The sequence below is a fragment of the Rhinoraja longicauda genome, chromosome 10 (genome assembly GCF_053455715.1).
Source record: "Rhinoraja longicauda isolate Sanriku21f chromosome 10, sRhiLon1.1, whole genome shotgun sequence".
NCBI classification, from domain to species: Eukaryota; Metazoa; Chordata; class Chondrichthyes; order Rajiformes; family Arhynchobatidae; genus Rhinoraja; species Rhinoraja longicauda.
In genome coordinates, this window is record NC_135962.1 from 7,269,910 (window position 1) to 7,289,275 (window position 19,366).

Sequence of the window (19,366 nt, forward strand, 5' to 3'; positions counted from 1 at the left end):
TCTGTTCAACACAAGTATGTAACACCCTTTCACCCATCCAGAAGCGTTTTGGCAGGGGCACCATACACGTGGTTTTGATCTGTTTGAGGTGACTAATCTTTGGTTATTTAGAAATTGGGTTTCATCGTTGTTGGTGTGTTAAAACACCGTGTGGCATTATTGTCATCTTGGATCCTACCACTTTTTAAAAAAAGTGAAATTGGTCAATAATGATAAATTTTCCACCAGAAAGTCCAGCCCATGCGGTTTATGTTGAGGCTAGGCTAAACCTAAAGCTCTTAAGCAGGTCAAACCCACGCTCAACAATAATGTTAACTAACATTGTGCTAAAGGGAATGTGATGCACTGGTAAATGCTCAGAATGAATTTTGAACTGAGATGCAAGAATCTGCTACAGACGATAATAACACTCATGAATGGTTTTGGTATCACTTTATTTTGTCTACCAGTCATGGTGGGGAGGGAAAATATTCCAGTATAACCTTCTTACACATACAACAATTCTCAAACTATAGACAACTCTAGTTAAAGTGAGAAAACCTTAACGTTCATTTCAACAGCTGGAATAAATAACAGGTACAGTACATTGGGCATAACCACTCAAGAAATGGTTTTGCCCTGTCATGTTCAAGTATTCAATTTATACCACAAGGTGTGCAGAGTTTATACTCACAATAACCAGGCAGGACAGATATCATGTGCCCCGTGAGAACTTTATTCCAGCACCAGGCCCCATTGCCGATCTTCAGATTAGAAAGTAAGTTCAACTCTGCAAGTCTGAAGTAGATTAGGAGTGCTACAAATTACCTACAGCTGCAGTGAAGGAATTGCCAGCATGGCCTTCACTAGTCGAACCCTCGCTCGTGCTGCTCCCAGTAGTCGACAGAGAAGCAGCTGCAAAAAGCTTCTCGGAGCGGCTAGAGGCTACTCGAGTGGTTAACAGTTATCCAGTAGTATTTCACAATGTCGCAGTTGGGTTTAACCCCACTGCCGTCTGTAAACATAGCTGACTGTGATACGATGAAGCTACAGTATTCTTGTGCATCTCTTACTTATCACGACAGTTTAAAAAAAAATCGTTTGGTAGCGGAATGCTGACACCATTACAGATTGAGGACAGTCTCTGCTTGGTAAGGGCTGTTAGGTCTCAGGGAGGTCTTAAACCAGCTAGTCGATGTAATGGGAAATTGACGTGCTCGTCTGGTTCGATGAATTTGGAGTTAGATTGTCTCAGTATTGCTCGAGGGGCAACACCCCGTTCTATAATTGACTACGTTATAAGATCGGCACCTCAGAAATTGGTGTGATATCTGACATGGCTCCCAGCAGGCAGTTGCTGTTCACCTTTGTTTTGGGTGAGGAGGTAGACGTCTGGCTGTGGTGGGTCCCCTACTGATTTGTTAGACTGGTCAACGTCTAACCACCTTGCTTAGAGGCTTGGTGAAGCAGACCCGTCTCAGGTCCTGGAAGCTGGACTTTCATCCCCTGCCCCCACGGCCAATTCCCAGGCCTTAGTTCGGTGGCAGCCTTAACTTCATTGGGATCGAGGCTCCATTGTGAACTGTTGTGGTGCCCCTGAGCTGCGGAATGTCAGGAGGCGAACGTGGCCTCTGGCTCACACTGGGGCTCAGGGTAATGGCAAGGATGAATGCTAATAATGTACTGAGGCCAAGATCAGACCAAGATCCTCATGGCTTGCTCTTCCTCCCTGCTACCAATACACCTGAGGAGGGATGTGCTGGCAGTGGAGAGGGTCCAGAGGAGGTTTACAAGAATGATCCCAGGAACGAGTAGGTTAACCTATGATGAGCGTTTGTCGGCACTGGGCCTGTACTCGCTGAAGTTTAGGAGGGACCTCTGAAACCTACAGAACAGTGAAAGGCTTGGATAGAGTGGATGCGGAGAGGATGTTTCCACTAGTGGGAGAGACTAGGACTAGAGGTCATGAGCCGCAGAATTAAAAGACGTTCTTTTAGGAAGGAGAAACGAGTCAGAGGGCGGTGAATCTGTGGAATTCTTTGCCACAGAAGGCTGTGGAGGCCAAGTCAGTGGATATTTTTGAGGAAGAGATGGATGGATTTTTGATTAGTACAGGTGTCAGGTTATGGGGAGAAGGCATGAGACTAGGGACAGGAGGGAGAGATAGATCAGCCATGATTGAATGGCGTAGTAGACTTGATGGGCCGAATGGCCTAATTCTACTCTTATTCCTTATGAACACCATACAGACTACTTGAGCCTCTGGCATATTTTGCCTCTGCTTTTTGCCTGATTTAGCCACCGTACCAGACAAATTGTACCAAAAAAAAAATCAATGCAACATACTTCTGTCAGTTTTGCACACTGCGATGGGTTCACCCACATCCCTCACAACCATTGCCCACTGCCAAACAATAAAATAATCACAAACCACAAAACTACTCCAACCAACGGATCCTCCTGTCCATTTCTGGCATGTGTTGTCATAACAAGTCCGGTTTGAGGGAGAATCCCAGGCAGAAACAACCGAAGGGTAAGTTGCACAGTCCACCAACTCCAAGAAACATAGCACTGATTCATTTTGATTCAGAGGATCCTGACCAACACTGGCCCTCGTCCAGCATCAGCGTGGGCAGTTGGCTGCTGAGTTTGCACACTGACTTAACAGTCACTTCATTCCAAACCATGCGAGCTGCTTCCGGGACCCAATTCATCCCTAATGATCAAAAGCACTGGGTTGGAATATTATCCGCCATCTGGAAAACGGGAAGGAGGCTGGTGTTTATCCTGATTCCCTCTGCTGACTGGGCACTTTCCGTCACTGGCTCGTGCCTCAGGCCAACATAAACATTGTAGTTTATTTCTCAGTTGATGAATCCAGTCTCATTCGGAAGAACCCATTAAAATCCCTGCAGACGGTCACAAAATGCTGGTGTAATTCAGCGGGACCGGCAGCATCTTTGGATAGAAGGAATGCGTGACGTTTCGCGTCGAGACCCTTCTTCAGGTGGAGTCTCGACCAGAAACGCCACCCGTTCTCTCCAGAGATGCTGCCTGTGATGATACTGAGTTACTGCAGCGTTTTGTGTCTATCATCCGTGTAAACCAGCATCTGCAGTCCCTTCCTACCCATTAAGTCACTGCATTGGCCAGGTGAAGTTATCTGGCTGCTTAGCATTACAGGTCTTTGAAGCTATTCCATGCTTTTTACCTGCAGTTATCTGTATGCAAGCTCATAAGTGGGCAGAAAAGGCAATGTCCAAATTTAAAACCTATTTTGCAGGGATATGCTTGCACTGAAATTACTCACCTCCTTATTTACATAAGGACATTTGTGAGCTGACATCACTGATAACTCCATTTAGAGAACTACACATGCACAAAAATAACTCATTTACACAGGCAGATATGTATCATAGAACAGTACAGCACAGGAATAGGCCCTTCAGATCAATGTCTATGCCAAACACAATGCCACGTTAAATGAATCTCCTCTACCTGCACGTAATCTGTATCCCTCCATATCAATGTGTGCATTGATTGTATTTCTCCTCCCCGTCTAGGTGGGGAGGTGACGTTGCTTGTTGGAGGCTTCTACGTGATTGTCAGTACTCACGTTGGTCAATGGAAAATGAACCAGGTGACTGAGGTAGTAACACTTTTCCCTATTTTATCACGGCCTTCCGTCAAAGGCTTAGTCGTGGGACTCCCTGAGCGTGTGACGGGCATTGTGCAGATGGAAACTTTTCTTTCATCCCCATGGGTTTTCTATGGCGCTCTGCCACTATCTTCCAACGATCAGCCATGATCACATTGAATGGCAGTGCTGGCCCGAATGGCCTACTCCTGCACCTATTGTCTATTGAACATCCAACCCTTGGTATGGATGCAGAAACAACCGAAATCGCTGATAAAAACAGGATTTTTGACCTCTAGGTGCCTCAAAGTACAAATTTACAGCCGCAAAGTACTTTTGATGTGATTGTAAGATGAAACTCAACAGTCAACTTGCGCACGGTGAAATCCCACAAACAGCAACAATAACAAATGTCACACAGATGCACAGTGAGTGATAAATAATAGTCAGGATGTGGAAGTGTCAGGGGACTTTGTTCATCCACGCGTGCAGAGTGACCTTAGTTTAGCATCTCACCTTTGATAATCCAGTACTCCTTTAGTACTATATGGGAGCCCGACTCAAAGCCCTAGAATGAAATGCAAAGGAGGTAACTAACAGTGTTAAAGGTCCAAGTCATGATTCCCAGAAAATTTAGAATTTCATCAGCGATGAGTTTTGGATCTAACGTGAAACTGCTGGGGGAACTCAGTGGGCCAGGCAGCATCTGTGGAAAGCCAGCCTTTTGGGTTGAAACACTTCGTGTGAGCTGCCTCTGGTAATGAATGCTGCCCCCTTGTGAGAAGTACTGGTTCAGTAATGTCCTGTCAACAAGGACACCAGACTCCCATATCCAGTAGCAGCATCCCGTGAGATGAGGGACAAAAATCTCTTCACCACACGAGGTTGGGCAAGGTAAAGCTTAGAACAATCCCTGCCACAAACCCAAGGCGGTTTTCCTTCCCATTGATTACATCCAATGGAGACAATGATTTAAGAACTCAGTTGCAGCTTTGGATGCCATTACGTGAGGCCAGCCTTTGATCTTACTCACTATTGCTCTGTGAAGTGCTGAGCGTTTGCACTGTGCAGTTGACACCCTCTCTACTTAGAGGGTCACTCCAGTGTCTCTTGTACCTCAATGGCACACGTCAACACTGTGTTGTATCGGGTGCTTGCTGTGGGGGTGGGGGGGATTGACAAGGGGTTGTTCGGGTTAGTCCAGAGACCCTGCAAGGCAGCCCCTCAATGGCCTCAAATATCCCCTGTCGTTTAATAGTTGACTCTCTGTGGTTTCCCTTCCCCTCCAATGAACTCTCATGGTTATAAAGCAACATGCGACATTGCCCTACATCCGATCTGTTATATCTGAAGGGGAGAGGACACTGGTTTCCACAGGTTTTGGGACCATTTCACTGACTGTGCTTTTTAGTTTAGTTTACTTTAGAGATACAGCGCGGAAACAGGCCCTTTCGGCCCACCGGGTCCGCGCCGCCCAGCGATCCCCGCACACTAACACTATCCTACACCCACTAGGGGCAATTTTTTTAACATTTACCAAGCCAATTAACCTACAAACCTGTACGTCTTTGGAGTGTGGCAGGAAACCGAAGATCTCGGAGAAAACCCAGGCAGGTCACGGGGAGAACGTACAAACTCCGTACAGACAGCACCCTTAGTCGGGATCGAACCCGGGTCTCCGGCGCTGCATTTACTAAAAGGCAGCAACTCTACCGCTGCGCCACTGTGCTGGTGGTTCATTTGCTAGGACGTGTGGTGTTAGTGGGTTCTCTGCAAAGCAGTAGGCTCTGGGCCCCTGCTGCAGCTGCCACCCATCTGTTGCTGTCGTCCACTGGTATCCAGTTCCTGCTGGAACTTCATCGTCTCTGACTCAAAAATAACTTAGCAGCAACGCGGCGTTCACACAACAGCCTTGTCCTTGGCAACTGGGAGAGCTCGGTGTTGGGGGATGGCCGACGGCTCAGGCTTGGAGTGAATGCAAGGGGGGTGGAATGGGGCCCATCGAGAAGGGTCCTTCCCAGTGGGGGCATCCTTCCCGAAGGGAGAGCACCTCTCCCAGCAGATGGAGCCCATGCAAACAGCCTGCGGCGCTCCAGTTGGCAGAAGGTGGTCCAGCCTCAAACCCCAACCTGCCACTGGTGTAGTACGTGAAGCATCAATTAAAAACATAATCTAAACACTATTCAAGACATACAGTGAATACACACAACGCAACAAAGTTCAGGCGTAAGAGTGCAAAATGCACCATTTGAAGTGTCCAAGTGGTTTGTCCTCGAGTGGCGTTGGCCGCGGGCCGGGTCAGAGTAGGGTTGGACCCTGCGTGGTCCGCGTGGTGCTCGCGGCGTGCTTGCTGTCCGTCTCCCACACGTTGTTGCAGGGGAAGGCGGCCGGCGGCGGGCTGGACGGGACGGCCTGCAAGTGGTTGATGTAGCTGGCCAGCGTCAGAGTCAGCTCCAGGATCTGGAGATGCAATCACAGAACTGAGCAAATCACCGCCCGCAGTAGCCTCTCGAGGAAAAGAGATTTTAATTTCCTGCGTGCCTCTGCCGAACCGTGTGAGGGAAATGGCTCAGCGGGTGTCAACGCGAGGTGATTTAGTCACAGCTTGACCACGCCTCAGTGCCACACCTCTGCTCCACATCCCTTGACAGGCATTGTGCAAAACTATTACTGATCCCAATTGTTCCAATAATTACAACCTTATGGATTTCTGTCATCGCAGTGTGTGCACGGACGTGTTTGTTTCAGCATTTGGCCTGTTTCTAATTTTAACATCTTATCCTTCATTTCCCCATCCAAGAAAATAATTATTTTTCCGTGAAATTCATCCAACACCTTAGATAGACACAAAAAGCTGGAGTAACTCAGCGGGGTCAGGCAGCATCTCTGGAGAGAAGGAATGCGTGACGTTTCGGGTCGAGACCCTTCTTCAGACTGAAAATCGCGGGAAAGGGAAACGAGAGATTATAGACGATGTAGAGAGATATGGAACAATGAATGAAAGAAATGCAAAAAAATAACGTTGATAAAGGAAACAGGCCATTGTTAACTGCTTGTTGGGTGAAAACGAGAAGCTGGTGCGACTTGGGTGGGGGAGGAATAGAGAGAGAGAGGGAATGCCGGGGTTATTTGAAGTTAGAGAAACACCTTGATTAGACTGTGCACAAACTGTACGCTGCAACCCAAGATTATACAATCTGTCTTCATAATTTAGGCACAATATTATCCTGGTGCAAGCACTCCTCCAAGATCAGTGTGTGTCTTTACTGGGGTTGCCCGGCTCCAAGGATTCTACCTGAAGCCTCGTGTTCACTTTTATACCTGGTGCTTGGTGGTTCAAGGAGAGCAGTGCAGGGACATGGAGACACAGAGTCAATGAGTCACAGACACACGGAGACACAGAGTCACAGAGACACAGGGTCACAGGGTCACGGAGACACAGAGACACACAGATACAGGGACACGGAGACACAGAGTCACAGAGACACACGGAGACACAGAGTCACAGGGTCACAGGGACACAGGGTCACGGAGACACAGAGACACACAGATACAGGGACACGGAGACACAGAGTCACAGAGACACACGGAGACACAGAGTCACAGGGACACAGGGTCACGGAGACACAGGGACACACAGAGACATGGAGACACAGAGTCACAGAGACACACGGAGACACAGAGTCACAGGGTCACGGAGACACAGGGTCACAGAGTCACAGAGACACGGAGACACAGAGTCACAGAGAACACACGGAGACACAGAGTCACAGAGAACACACGGAGACACAGAGTCACAGGGTCACGGAGACACAGGGACACAGAGACACGGAGACACAGAGTCACAGAGAACACACGGAGACACAGAGTCACAGGGTCACGGAGACACAGGGACACAGAGACACAGAGACACGGAGACACAGAGTCACAGAGACACACGGAGACACAGAGTCACAGGGTCACGGAGACACAGAGTCACAGAGAACACACGGAGACACAGAGTCACGGAGACACAGGGACACACAGATACAGAGACACAGGGACACGGAGACACAGAGAGACACAGAGTCACAGAGACACAGGGTCACGGAGACAGAGACACAGAGACACACAGATACAGAGACACAGGGACACAGAGACACGGAGACACAGAGTCACAGAGACACAGTCACAGAGACACGGAGACACAGAGACACAGGGTCACAGAGACTCAGAGACACAGAATCACAGAGTCACAGAGACACACGGAGTCACAGAGACACAGGGACACGGAGACACAGAGTCACAGAGACACAGAGACAGTCACGGAGACACAGGGTCACAGAGACTCAGAGACACGGAGACACAGAGTCACAGAGACACGGAGACACAGAGTGATACAGTGTGGAAACAGGCCCTTCAGCCCAACCTGCCCACACCGGCCAACATGTCCCAGCTACACTAGTCCCACCTGCCTGCGCTTGGCCCATATCCCTCCAAACCTGTCCTATCCATGTACCTGTCAAACTGTTTCTTAAACGTTGGGATAGTCCCAGCCTCAACTACCTCCTCTGGCAGCTTGTTCCATACACCCACCACCCTTTGTGTGAAAAAGTTACCCCTCAGATTTCTATTAAATCTTTTCCCCTTCACCTTAAACCCATGTCCTCTGGTCCTCGATTCACCTATTCTGGGCAAAAGACTCTGTGCATCTATTCCTCTCATGATTTTATACACTACAAGATCACCCCTCATCCTCCTGTGCTCCAAGGAATAAGAGTCCCAGCCTACTCAATCTCTCCCTATAGCTCAGACCCTCTAGTCCTTGTAAGCATCTGCCTACAACATTTAGAGGTGCCAACTATCTCACTCCCAAATATGGGATAAGGTGACATCACCGCCCCGTGCCCCACGTGACCTCATCCAGTCAGCGGCCACGTGTTCCCGCTCCACAAATGGCAGCTGCCCGGGCCGGGAGGCGGGTTGCAACGCAACCTCCAAGAGGCGGCGCCCAGGCCTACACTGTCGGGGCCCTCCAGCGGCCCCTGGACCTACACTTTCAGGACCTACTGCGGCCCCTGGGCCTACACTATCTGGACCTAAAGCGGCCCCTTGGCCTACATTGTCCAGACCTACCTACAGCGGTCTCCGGGCCTACACTGTCCGGGCCTACACTGTCTGGACCAACAGCGGTCTCCGGACCTACACTATCCGGACCTACAGCAGTCTCGGAACTACACTGTCTGGACCTACATCAGTCCCTGGGCCTACACTGTCCGGACCTACATCAGTCCCCGGGCCTACACTGTCTGGACCTACAGTGGTCCCCAGGCCTACACTGTCCAGACCTACAGTGGCCCCCAGGCCTACACTGTCCGGACCTACAGCGGCCCTGGACCTACACTGTCCGGACCTACAGCGGCTTCCGGACCTACACTCTCCAGACCTACAGTGGACCCCGGGCCTACACTGTCTGGACCTACTGTGTCCGGGCCTACACTACCCCCCGGCCCTAACATGGGACAAGGGTGAACCAGTACGGGACAAACCAATTTAGCCCAAAATACGGGATGTCCCGGCTGATACGGGACAGTTGGCAACCCTAACAACATTGCTATCAATGGGAGATGTCAGTGGAGTCATTGTGTCCTCTGGTCATTAAACCTTGTTGCACAAAAGACAACGCTAAGCCTGCACACTGCAAACCCATTGAAGAACGAAGGGAAAATTTAAGGGACATGTTCAAAACCAGTGAGGGGATTGGAGCAGTTGGAGGGAGTAAAAATGTTTTGACTAGAAAATGATCAAAACTCAATTGGCAATCATTGGCAAAGGTAGAGAGGTGAGACTTAAAACAAAAATGTTTGGAATGCACGAACGATGAGAGAAAATAGACTTTAAACATTTGATAAGTTACAACTTGTAGAGCAAGGAAGTGTTGTAAAGCAATGCCACACAGCCAGCCCAGGGCACAATAGACAAGCTACCTTGTCCTTTTAGTTTTAATTTCATTTTTAGTTTAGGGATACAGCGTGGAAACACTGAGTCACCGAGTCCCTGCCGTCCAGCGATCCCCGCACATTAACATTATACCACACACACTGGGAACAGTTTACATTTATTCCAAGCCAATTAACCTACAAACCTGTACGTCTTTGGAGTGTGGGAGGAAACCTAAGATCTCGGAGAAAACCCACGTGGTCACGGGGAGAACGTGCAAACTCCGTACGGACTGCACCCGTAGTCAGGATGGAACCCGGGTCTCTGGCGCTGTAAGCGCTGTAAGGCAGCAACTCTACCACTGCGCCACCGTGCCCTGGGCTGATCTATGCCCGGAGAGTTTGCTGTGATTCACTAACAGACTGAACAATATAAAACCGCTCACCTTCGGCTTGGCCATGGCAAACACCAGCTTCTCTATAGTGGTCTTGGTCGGGCTTCCATCCTTGGGATTGCTGACGACGATCATAAAGTCATCACGATAGCCTCCAAAGGTCATGATGGACGGGTAGGAGTAGTTTAGCATAAGATGCTGAGAGGAACATAAAGGAAACTTCCTGTCAGAATTGTCCAGCTCCTCATTAAAGTCACCTCCATAACAATCCCTGACTTTCTCCTGTTGGTGGATAAGGTGAGAACTTCAGAGTAGGCTTTGGATGGAAGGAGAGGAAGCCGATGCTTAATACTCTTTAATGAACATGAGCACTTGCCCTGGTTTGATTTCAATGAACCAGGTTGGGCCTGGATCAGATTTGAACAGACCTGGCCTCAAGAGTACAAGAAAATAATAGACCAAAGAAAATGTTGCCTGGGGCAAACTGGCTCTGCATTATAGTAATTCTGACAGGGAATCAAACTGGGAAGTTGATTTTCTGGAATCTGGAAGTAATATAAATCATAAGTTGAACCATTTGTTACTGGAAGATAGACTGCAGATGCTGGTTTAAACCGAAGATAGTCACGAAATGCTGGAGTAACTCAGCGGGACAGGCAGCATCTCTGGAGAGAAGGAATGGGTGACGTTTCAGGTCACAGACTGACTCAGGACTCAGGCTCAGGAACGCTCTCTCCAGATCATATTTGGATCTACAAAGCACAGATGGGAAAAGTACAGGAAAGCTGGCTTGAACACCAGGGGAATATCGTGTTGTACTAGTGTGTGGAATTACATCCCAGACGTTTCAGCAGTTGGGCCTGGCCAAGGTGGCCATCCTCGAGTCACGGCGCCAGGCGGCAGAGGGCTCTGCCCGAGCCGGCTGCCCGCCCCTTTTTCAAGGTTACGTCCGTGCCCGGGTGGCATTGGAGAGAGACTACGCGCTGTCCACGGGCACCCTGGGGGATTTCCGGGACCGCTGGGGGGCTGGATGCATCCTTGACAAGGAGCGTAAGATAGTTGTATAGTAGTTTATCGTTTGTCTTGTATTATGGCGGTGGGTTCAGTTTTGGTTTTATGGTATTGTATCTATTATTTTAATATTTGAATAACTATTTTTGATAAAAGAAAAAGAAGAAAAGAGAGGTTTGAGCAGTCACCTACCATGGTGCTGCACTCCAGGATGTTGACACCATCTTCATTCACAGCTAACCACACAGGCTTCTCTTCAAGGGGTGGAGGTGCAATGGGCTGGAGGGGTGGAAAGCAGAGGAGTGATCAGCTGGAGTCTCACATTCACAGAGGGCCAGACAGTCTTGCCTGACCGAGTGGAGAGGAATTATGTGAATCAGTTCTGAGGAGCACTGTTTCATTCGTTTATATAAGAAAATAACTGCAGATGCTGGTACAAATCGAAGGTATTTATTCACAAAATGCTGGAGTAACTCAGCGGGTCAGGCAGCATCTCGGGAGAGAAGGAATGGGTGCCGTTTCGGGTCGAGACCCTTCTTTCATTCGTTTGTTAAGGTAGCCCATCATGTGGATTATACCAACGAGCGAGTCATAGCACAGGCTGGCCTTCAGATGCTAGAGTTACAGTGCAAACACCAGGCCCTTCGGCCCACCAAGTCCACCCGATCAGTGATCGCCCCCTATACTAACTAACCTATTTTACAATTTTACCGAAGCCAATTGACCTACAAACGTGTACGTCAATGGGGTGTGGGAGGAAACCGGAGCACCTGGAGGAAACAAATGTGGTCACAAGGGGAACGTACAAGGCAGACCCATAGTCCGGATCGAACCTGGGTCTGTGACGCGGTCATCTTCCACTGTGGGGCCTGTGGAGAGGAGGGCTGGGGGAAGAAATTGGTTTCTGCTAGCATCTCTTCAGAGCAGAAAGTGGCAGAACGTTTTGTTCACAGGAATTTCCATCCCGGACGCAGGTCTGGTTGTCACATGACTTGTGAGGCGATGGGAAAGAATCAATAATGATGACCAATGGGGTTAAAATCAATATTATCCCAATAAAGCCACCGCCACTAACTTGAGCAGACTCATAACTGCAGCAGTCTGATAGAGAAGGTATGGACAACCATTAACAACACTGGCCAGGTCTCTCATCTGGAGATGGTGTTATTGCAGGTATTGTACTGGAGGGGAGAAATTATGGTGCAGAGAGACACACTGAATTAACATCAGTAACGAGGGATGTCCAGAGAAACTGGAAGCTGGAAATTGGAGGCAATTGGCAAAAGAGAGGGAGTGAGTAGACACAAAAACCTGGAGTAACTCAGCGGGTCAGACAGCATCTCTGGAGAGAAGGAATGGGTGACGTTTCAATAGACAATAGGTGCAGGAGGAGGCCATTCGGCCCTTCGAGCCAGCACCGCCATTCAATGTGATCATGGCTGATCATTCTCAATCAGTACCCCGTTCCTGCCTTCTCCCCATACCCCCTGACTCCGCTATCCTTAAGAGCTCTATCTAGCTCTCTCTTGAATGCATTCAGAGAATTGCCCTCCACTGCCTTCTGAGGCAGAGAATTCCACAGATTCACAACTCTCTGACTGAAAAAGTTTTTCCTCATCTCAGTTCTAAATGGCCTACCCTTTACTCTTAAATGGTGGCCCCTTGTTCTGGACTCCCCCAACATTGGGAACATGTTTCCTGCCTCTAACGTGTCCAACCCCTTAATAATCTTATACGTTTCGATAAGATCTCTTCTCATCCTTCTAAATTCCAGTAAATTTCGGGTCGAGACCTTCTTCAGACTGGATTGTTTTACCCACTGAGTTTTAGGAAGGCACTGTGATGCAGGTGGTAGAACTGCCCCCCCCCCCCCCCCCCCCGTAGCACCAGAATGGAACCCGGGTGCCAGGCGCTGCATTGGCTGCAAGGCAGCAACTCTACCACCGTGCCACCCATTAATGATGCGTGCGTAGTTGGGGGGTAGTTGATACTAAGTTGATACTAAGTTGGGGGGTAGTGTGAATTGTGAGGAAGATGCAATAAGGCTGCAGGGTGACTTGGACAGGTTGTGTGAGTGGGCGGAAACATGGCAGATGCAGTTTAATGTAGATAAGTGTGAGATTATTCACTTTGGAAGTAAGAATAGAAAGGCAGATTATTATCTGAATGGTGTCAAGTTAGGAGGAGGGGGAGTTCAACGAGATCTGGGTGTCCTAGTGCATCAATCAATGAAAGGAAGCATGCAGGTACAGCAGGCAGTGAAGAAAGCCAATGGAATGTTGGCCTTCGTAACAAGAGGAGTTGAGTATAGGAGCAAAGAGGTCCTTCTACAGTTGTACCGGGCCCTGGTGAGACCGCACCTGGAGTACTGTGTGCAGTTTTGGTCTCCAAATTTGAGGAAGGATATTCTTGCTATGGAGGGCGTGCAGCGTAGGTTCACTAGGTTAATTCCCGGAATGGCGGGACTGTCGTATGTTGAAAGGCTGGAGCGATTGGGCTTGTATACACTGGAATTTAGAAGGATGAGGGGGGATCTTATTGAAACATATAAGATAATTAGGGGATTGGACACATTAGAGGCAGATAACATGTTCCCAATGTTGGGGGAGTCCAGAACAAGGGGCCACAGTTTAAGAATAAGGGGTAGGCCATTTAGAACGGAGATGAGGAAGAACTTTTTCAGTCAGAGGGTGGTGAAGGTGTGGAATTCTCTGCCTCAGAAGGCAGTGGAGGCCAGTTCGTTGGATGCTTTCAAGAGAGAGCTAGATAGAGCTCTTATGGATAGCGGAGTCAGGGGGTATGGGGAGAAGGCAGGAACGGGGTACTGATTGAGAGTGATCAGCCATGATCGCATTGAATGGCGGTGCTGGCTCGAAGGGCTGAATGGCCTACTCCTGCACCTATTGTCTATTGTCTATTGTCTATTGTAGTTGGGGCTGGAGGAGCTGAGTGGTGTGCAGGTGCTGGATATATATTACTGACACAGGAAGGTGGCAGGACCAGGGAGAGTTTGAGAGCTGCATAAACCCCAGGCACTGTTGGACGGGGAGCCTCTGTAGGTTGATGGGCCGAGCATTGAAGTTGATGGGGCGATTTGGAAACACACCAAAGATACTAGAGGAGCAAGATAGACCACTCCACCCTAGAAACCGTAGTATGTCATGGCGCCATTTTAGTAGGCAGAAACTTGCAGAAACATTTAAAAAGAAAAGTAACAAAAATCTGTGAATTGATAGATGAGATATATTCTGCATTTTTATGGTATCATCACACATACTGTTCGCCCAAAACACTGATTACACTGCGAGAGGCAGAGCGAACGGCCGGTTTTGCCTACTAAAATGGCGGTCGTTACGCTCCTCTGCGTACTACACCTCAGTATGGGCGATTTCAACGGAGTGGTCCATCTTGCTCCTCTAGTATCTTTGGTAGGCGCGCACACCTACAGAGATTGGGAGATGTAACACTGTCTTGGAGGAAGCAAATGCTTTGAAAACCGTGTCAGAACCGGGTGGGTGAGCATGGTTTCAGGGGTGCTGGAGGCCGGGTGTGGTACTGCTGAATACGTGGAGACCCTCTGTCCGCGCTGCACCGTGCCAGCATGGCTCCCATTTCACCTTACCTTGGCAGCGAAGAGTTTCGCTCCAAAGAGCGGCCACTTGCGGCCCACAGTCAGGTAGATGCGCACGCAGTCAGCACCGCTGCAGCCCCCCAGCAACATCCACTTGGTCGCCAGTCTGTCCGACAGCCGCCTTTTTGGAAAGAGACGAGCAACATTTTAACGGAAACCCGCGTGGCAGTGATTTAGATTATTCAGCTGAGGACTTGCACACACGCACGCACGCACGCGCGCGCACATAAATGCATGGGCCCTGTTGAGAGATAACCCTCCAAAGTTGACAATCATGACTGGTAGCCAGCCTCTTGTCAGGCATCTTGGCCTCCACTCCATTAACAAGGCGCCCTAGTATCGTGGCTAAGTTATTAGATTAGTAGCCAGAGTTCTGGACCACTGATTTAGAGACACAAGTTCAAACCCCACCATAACAGTTCAAGTAATTAAATACATCCAGATTTGAAACTAAACTTTGTAATGTTGTCTGGGAATTTAGGGGAATGGGGTATATACATATATGTGCAGCTGGTGGAGCCTCACACCAAGTGACCAGGGTTTCATCTTGGTCTTGGGTACCGAGTGGCTTAGACTGTTTTCTAAATGGGGTGAGAGTCCAGAAATCAGAGGTACAAAGGGACTTTGGAGTGCTGGTGCAGGATTCTCAAAAGGTTAGTCTGCAAATGGAATCGGTAGTAAAGAAAGCAAACTCAATGGCAGCATTTATTTCAAGAGGACCTGAACTGAAAGGTTGGCCAAAAGGCTTGTGCCAGGCTGCCTTACAGTTCATTTGGATTGTGGCTGATGGATAACTCAACGCTCTTCCTCATTAACTCCATGTGTCCCTCATGGGTACTGACCTCCCCACCATCGAAGGGATGAACAGGCTGCCAACATTGTCAGAGGCCCACACCACACGGGCCACGCTCCCATCTCACTCCTGCCATTGGGAAGGTGGTATGGGGACGTGAACATTGTTAACATATTTTCTGGAGCAGCTTCGTCCCAACAAACATCAGGCTATTAAACACTTCAACCTCCAAATAAGCTCTGGACTGTATACTGCATGTGTAGGAAAGAACTGCAGGTGCTGGTTTAAATCGAAGGTACACACAAAATGCTGGAGTAACTCAGCGGGACAGGCAGCATCTCTGGAGAGAAGGAATGGGCGACGTTCTCTGGAGAGAAGGATTGCACCCCGGCGGTATGAACATTGACTTCTCTAACTTCAAGTAGCCCTTGCTTTCCCTCTCTCTCCATTCCCCCCCCCCAGTTCTCTGACCAGTCTTACCGTCTCCGACTACATTTCATCTCTGTCCCGCCCACTCCCCTGACATCAGTCTGAAGAAGGGTCTCGACCCGAAACGTCACCCATTCCTTCTCTCCGGAGACGCTGCCTGACCTGCTGAGTTACTCCAGCATTTTGTGTCCATCTTCGGTCTGAACTACATACAATTGTGAGCATTCTTCTTGTCTTTGCACAATTATTGTCTGTTTTTCAATAAAATAAACGTATTTTCTGCTCTTTATTACTGTGTTTACAGAGTGCTATTTTTGTAACATATCTGTTGTGCTGCTGCAAGAAAGAATTTAATAGTTCCATTTCAGTACTTGTGACAAAAATACTCTCCTCAATACCCCCACCTCAGTCTCAGCGGCTCCAAATGTCTCCACCATCCAAACCTGCTTGAGCCAAAGGCCCTGAGGTACCGCTGAGAGCTCCAGAACTCCTGTGCAGTGAAGGCACTGAGCCCTCTGGTGCAGGGCAAGGGCATCGCTAGAGAGGAATGAGAAGGGGAGGCGAGGCGAGGCGAGGCGAGGCTTACTTGAGCTGCTCGGAGGTGCAGGCTTGTCTGTAGTGCTTGGGGTAGAATTTCTCCAGAACCTGCTGCAGAAACTGTAGCATCTTGGACTGGGAGCTGCCACCTGGGCTGGAAGGGGCCGGGCGGCCCAGATCCCCGTACTCCACCTGTAGGGACCAAACATCGCGTTACCAAACGGCACGCATTGCCACGTGCACCCGCCACCACCTCGCCCCGCAGTCACGCCGACCGGCCGGCCACATTGTTGCAGCAACACCAGGGGGCGCACCCGCAGATACAGCAGAGGAACACACAGGCAGATACAGCAGGGGAACACACACGCAGATACAGCAGGGGAACACACACGCAGATACAGCAGGGGAACACACACGCAGATACAGCAGGGGAACACACATGCAGATACAGCAGGGGAACACACACGCAGATACAGCAGGGGAACGCACGTGCAGCTACAGCAGGGATGTACACGCAGGGACACCAGGGGAACACACACGCAGATACAGCAGGGGAACACACGCGCAGATACAGCAGGGGAACACACACGCAGATACAGCAGGGGAACACACCCGCGGATACAGCAGGGGAACACATGCGCAGATACACCAGGGGAACACACAACACGCAGATACAGCAGGGGAACACACACGTAGATACAGCAGGGGAACACACACGCAGATACAGCAGGGGAACACACACGCAGATACACCAGGGGAACACACGCGCAGATACAGCAGGGGAACACACACTTGCAGCAAAACGAGTGGGTGCACCCTTGCAGCAACATGGGGCACCCTTGCAGCGACACCAAGGGGCGCACACGTAGCTATAACAGGGGGGGCTTCATTGCAGCAACACCAGCGACGCACCCTTGCATCAACATCAGAGATGATCACTGTGGAGACGCACTAGTACACTGATGCCAGAATCCCACTATCAGAACACAGAACAGTACAGCACAGGAACAGGCCCTTCGGCCCACCAGATATATGCTGTACATGATGCCCAGTTAAACACATCTAATTTGTCTGTACATGATCCACATCCCTCCATTCCCTGCACTTCCATGTGCCCATCTAGAATCCCACTTAAGCGCCACTATCGTATCTGCCTCCCCCACCCCCCTGGCAATGCGTTCCAGGTCCCGGTGTACAAGAACCTGCCCTCACATCTCCATGCAACTTTAGTCCTCTCACCTTATCACTGTGCCCTCTAGTGTTGGACTATTCCATCCTGGGGGAAAGGTTGCCTGTCCACCCGTATCTATGCCTCTCATCATGTTATATGCTTTTATAAAGCCTCCCCTCAACATCTGACGTTCCAGAGAAAACAAGTCCCAGTCTACCAACCTCTCCCTGTCGGTGAAACCCTCTAATCCAGGCAGCACCCTGGTAAACCACCTCTGCAACCTCTCCAAAGCCTCCACACCTGTACCGTACAGAGGTGACCAGAACCGCACCCAACACTCCATGTGGCCTAACCAAAGTCCCACAGAGTGCAGCTAGACTTCCTGACTCTTGTCCATGGCAATGGAGGCACGTATACCACACGCCTTCTCCACCAACCCTATCGACTCGTGCTGCCACCTTTAGTCAGTTATGAACCTGGACTCGAAGATCCCTCTGCATATCGATGCTGTTATGGGTCTTGCCATTAACTGTATACTCTCTCCTTACATTCAACCTTCCAAAGGGGGAGGAGAGGGGAGAGGGGTTGGGGGAGAGGGGGAGGGGCAGGGGAGAGGGGGAAGGAGGAGAGGGGCGGGGGAGAGGGTGGGGGGGAGAGGGTGGGGGGGAGAGGGGCGGGGGAGAGGGGTGGAGGGAGAGGGTGGGGGGGAGAGGGGCGGGGAGAGGGTGGGGGGGGAGAGGGGCGGAGGGAGAGGGGCAGGGGGAGCAGGGCAGGGGGAGAGGGGGGGAGAGGGGGAGGGAGAGAGGGGGGAGGGAGGCAGGCAAGACATTGAAGGATGCAGATCGAGTGCATGCAACAGGATTAGTATTTAATTAGTGCAGTGTTGCATGCAAGCCCTGTGGCCCTTCAAAGGCAGCTCCCCGTAGCTTGGCGCATTAGCCCTCACTAACCTGTGCCATTAACGCCGTCACCTCCAAGGCCAGGTCTTTGCTGACGGGGAATCGTCCGTTCACCACCTCGTCATTCACCTGGTGAGTCAGCAGGAGGCGCTCCCGCTCCGTCTCTCCCTTTGCCTGGGCTCTGAAATACATTCTGTGCAGAACAAGCGAGGGTTAGTGCACTCAGCACACAAGGCAGGCCGCACACACGACTACACACAGGCAGTCCAGGAGGGCCGAGATCAGAGGGCCGAGACCCTGGTGCCTCTATTTACAAATAACATCCGCACCACGGGAATGCTTTACCCGGGCCAGCAGGTATAATACTCTCGGGAGAAGATCCGCAAAGATGTCTCCTCAGGTCACTGCAGTCCACGCACAGAAGGCCGGGCCGCACTGCAGACAGCTCAGTGTTTCTACTCCAGCCATTATTTCCAAGTTGCCATCACACATGTAGAGCAGACAACAAGTTGCTGGAGGAACTCAAGAGGGTCAGGCAGCATCCGTGGAGGGAACTGGACAATGTTTCAGGCCTGACCTTTCCTCACAGCTGAGGCATGGGCAGCCCATTTCCCTCCACGGATGCTGCCTGACCCACTGAGTTCCTCCAGGCCTTTTTTTTAACTCACAATTTCAGTATCCGCACTTTCTTATGTCTGCCATGGGCAGGGTGAGGGCCCAAAGAAGTCTTCAGAAGAACACCTTCAGAAGAAGGGTCCCGGTCTGAAACATCACCCATCCTTTTTCTCCACAGATGCTGCCTGACCCGCTGAGTGACTCCAGCACATCGGGTCCACCTTTGGTAATAACCTAGCCTTTCTTTGTTTCTACCACCAGGTGTTTGCTGCGATCTGGTGGTTTCACCCTCACCCTGACTGTGAATTTATAAAACCCCACATTTGCACAACTTACTCGAATTGAACTAGC

General features: G+C 50.1%; 1 protein-coding gene across 2 annotated transcripts in view; it reads right to left on the reverse strand.

Annotated features, from left to right (window-relative positions):
- Nucleotides 1–449: 449 nt before the first annotated feature.
- The window catches only part of plekhh1 (pleckstrin homology domain containing, family H (with MyTH4 domain) member 1), a 142,299-nt gene continuing 123,382 nt past the window's right edge, over nucleotides 450–19,366 (reverse strand). For both annotated transcript variants that reach the window (XM_078406159.1, XM_078406158.1), the window contains 6 exons: nucleotides 18,452–18,593; nucleotides 16,380–16,522; nucleotides 14,563–14,692; nucleotides 11,133–11,219; nucleotides 9,981–10,127; nucleotides 450–6,076 (listed from right to left, as the gene is read on the reverse strand). In XM_078406159.1, coding sequence (XP_078262285.1) covers nucleotides 5,915–6,076; nucleotides 9,981–10,127; nucleotides 11,133–11,219; nucleotides 14,563–14,692; nucleotides 16,380–16,522; nucleotides 18,452–18,593 — 811 coding nt within the window. In that variant the 3' untranslated portion in view covers nucleotides 450–5,914. The remainder of the gene's footprint in view (nucleotides 6,077–9,980; nucleotides 10,128–11,132; nucleotides 11,220–14,562; nucleotides 14,693–16,379; nucleotides 16,523–18,451; nucleotides 18,594–19,366) is intronic.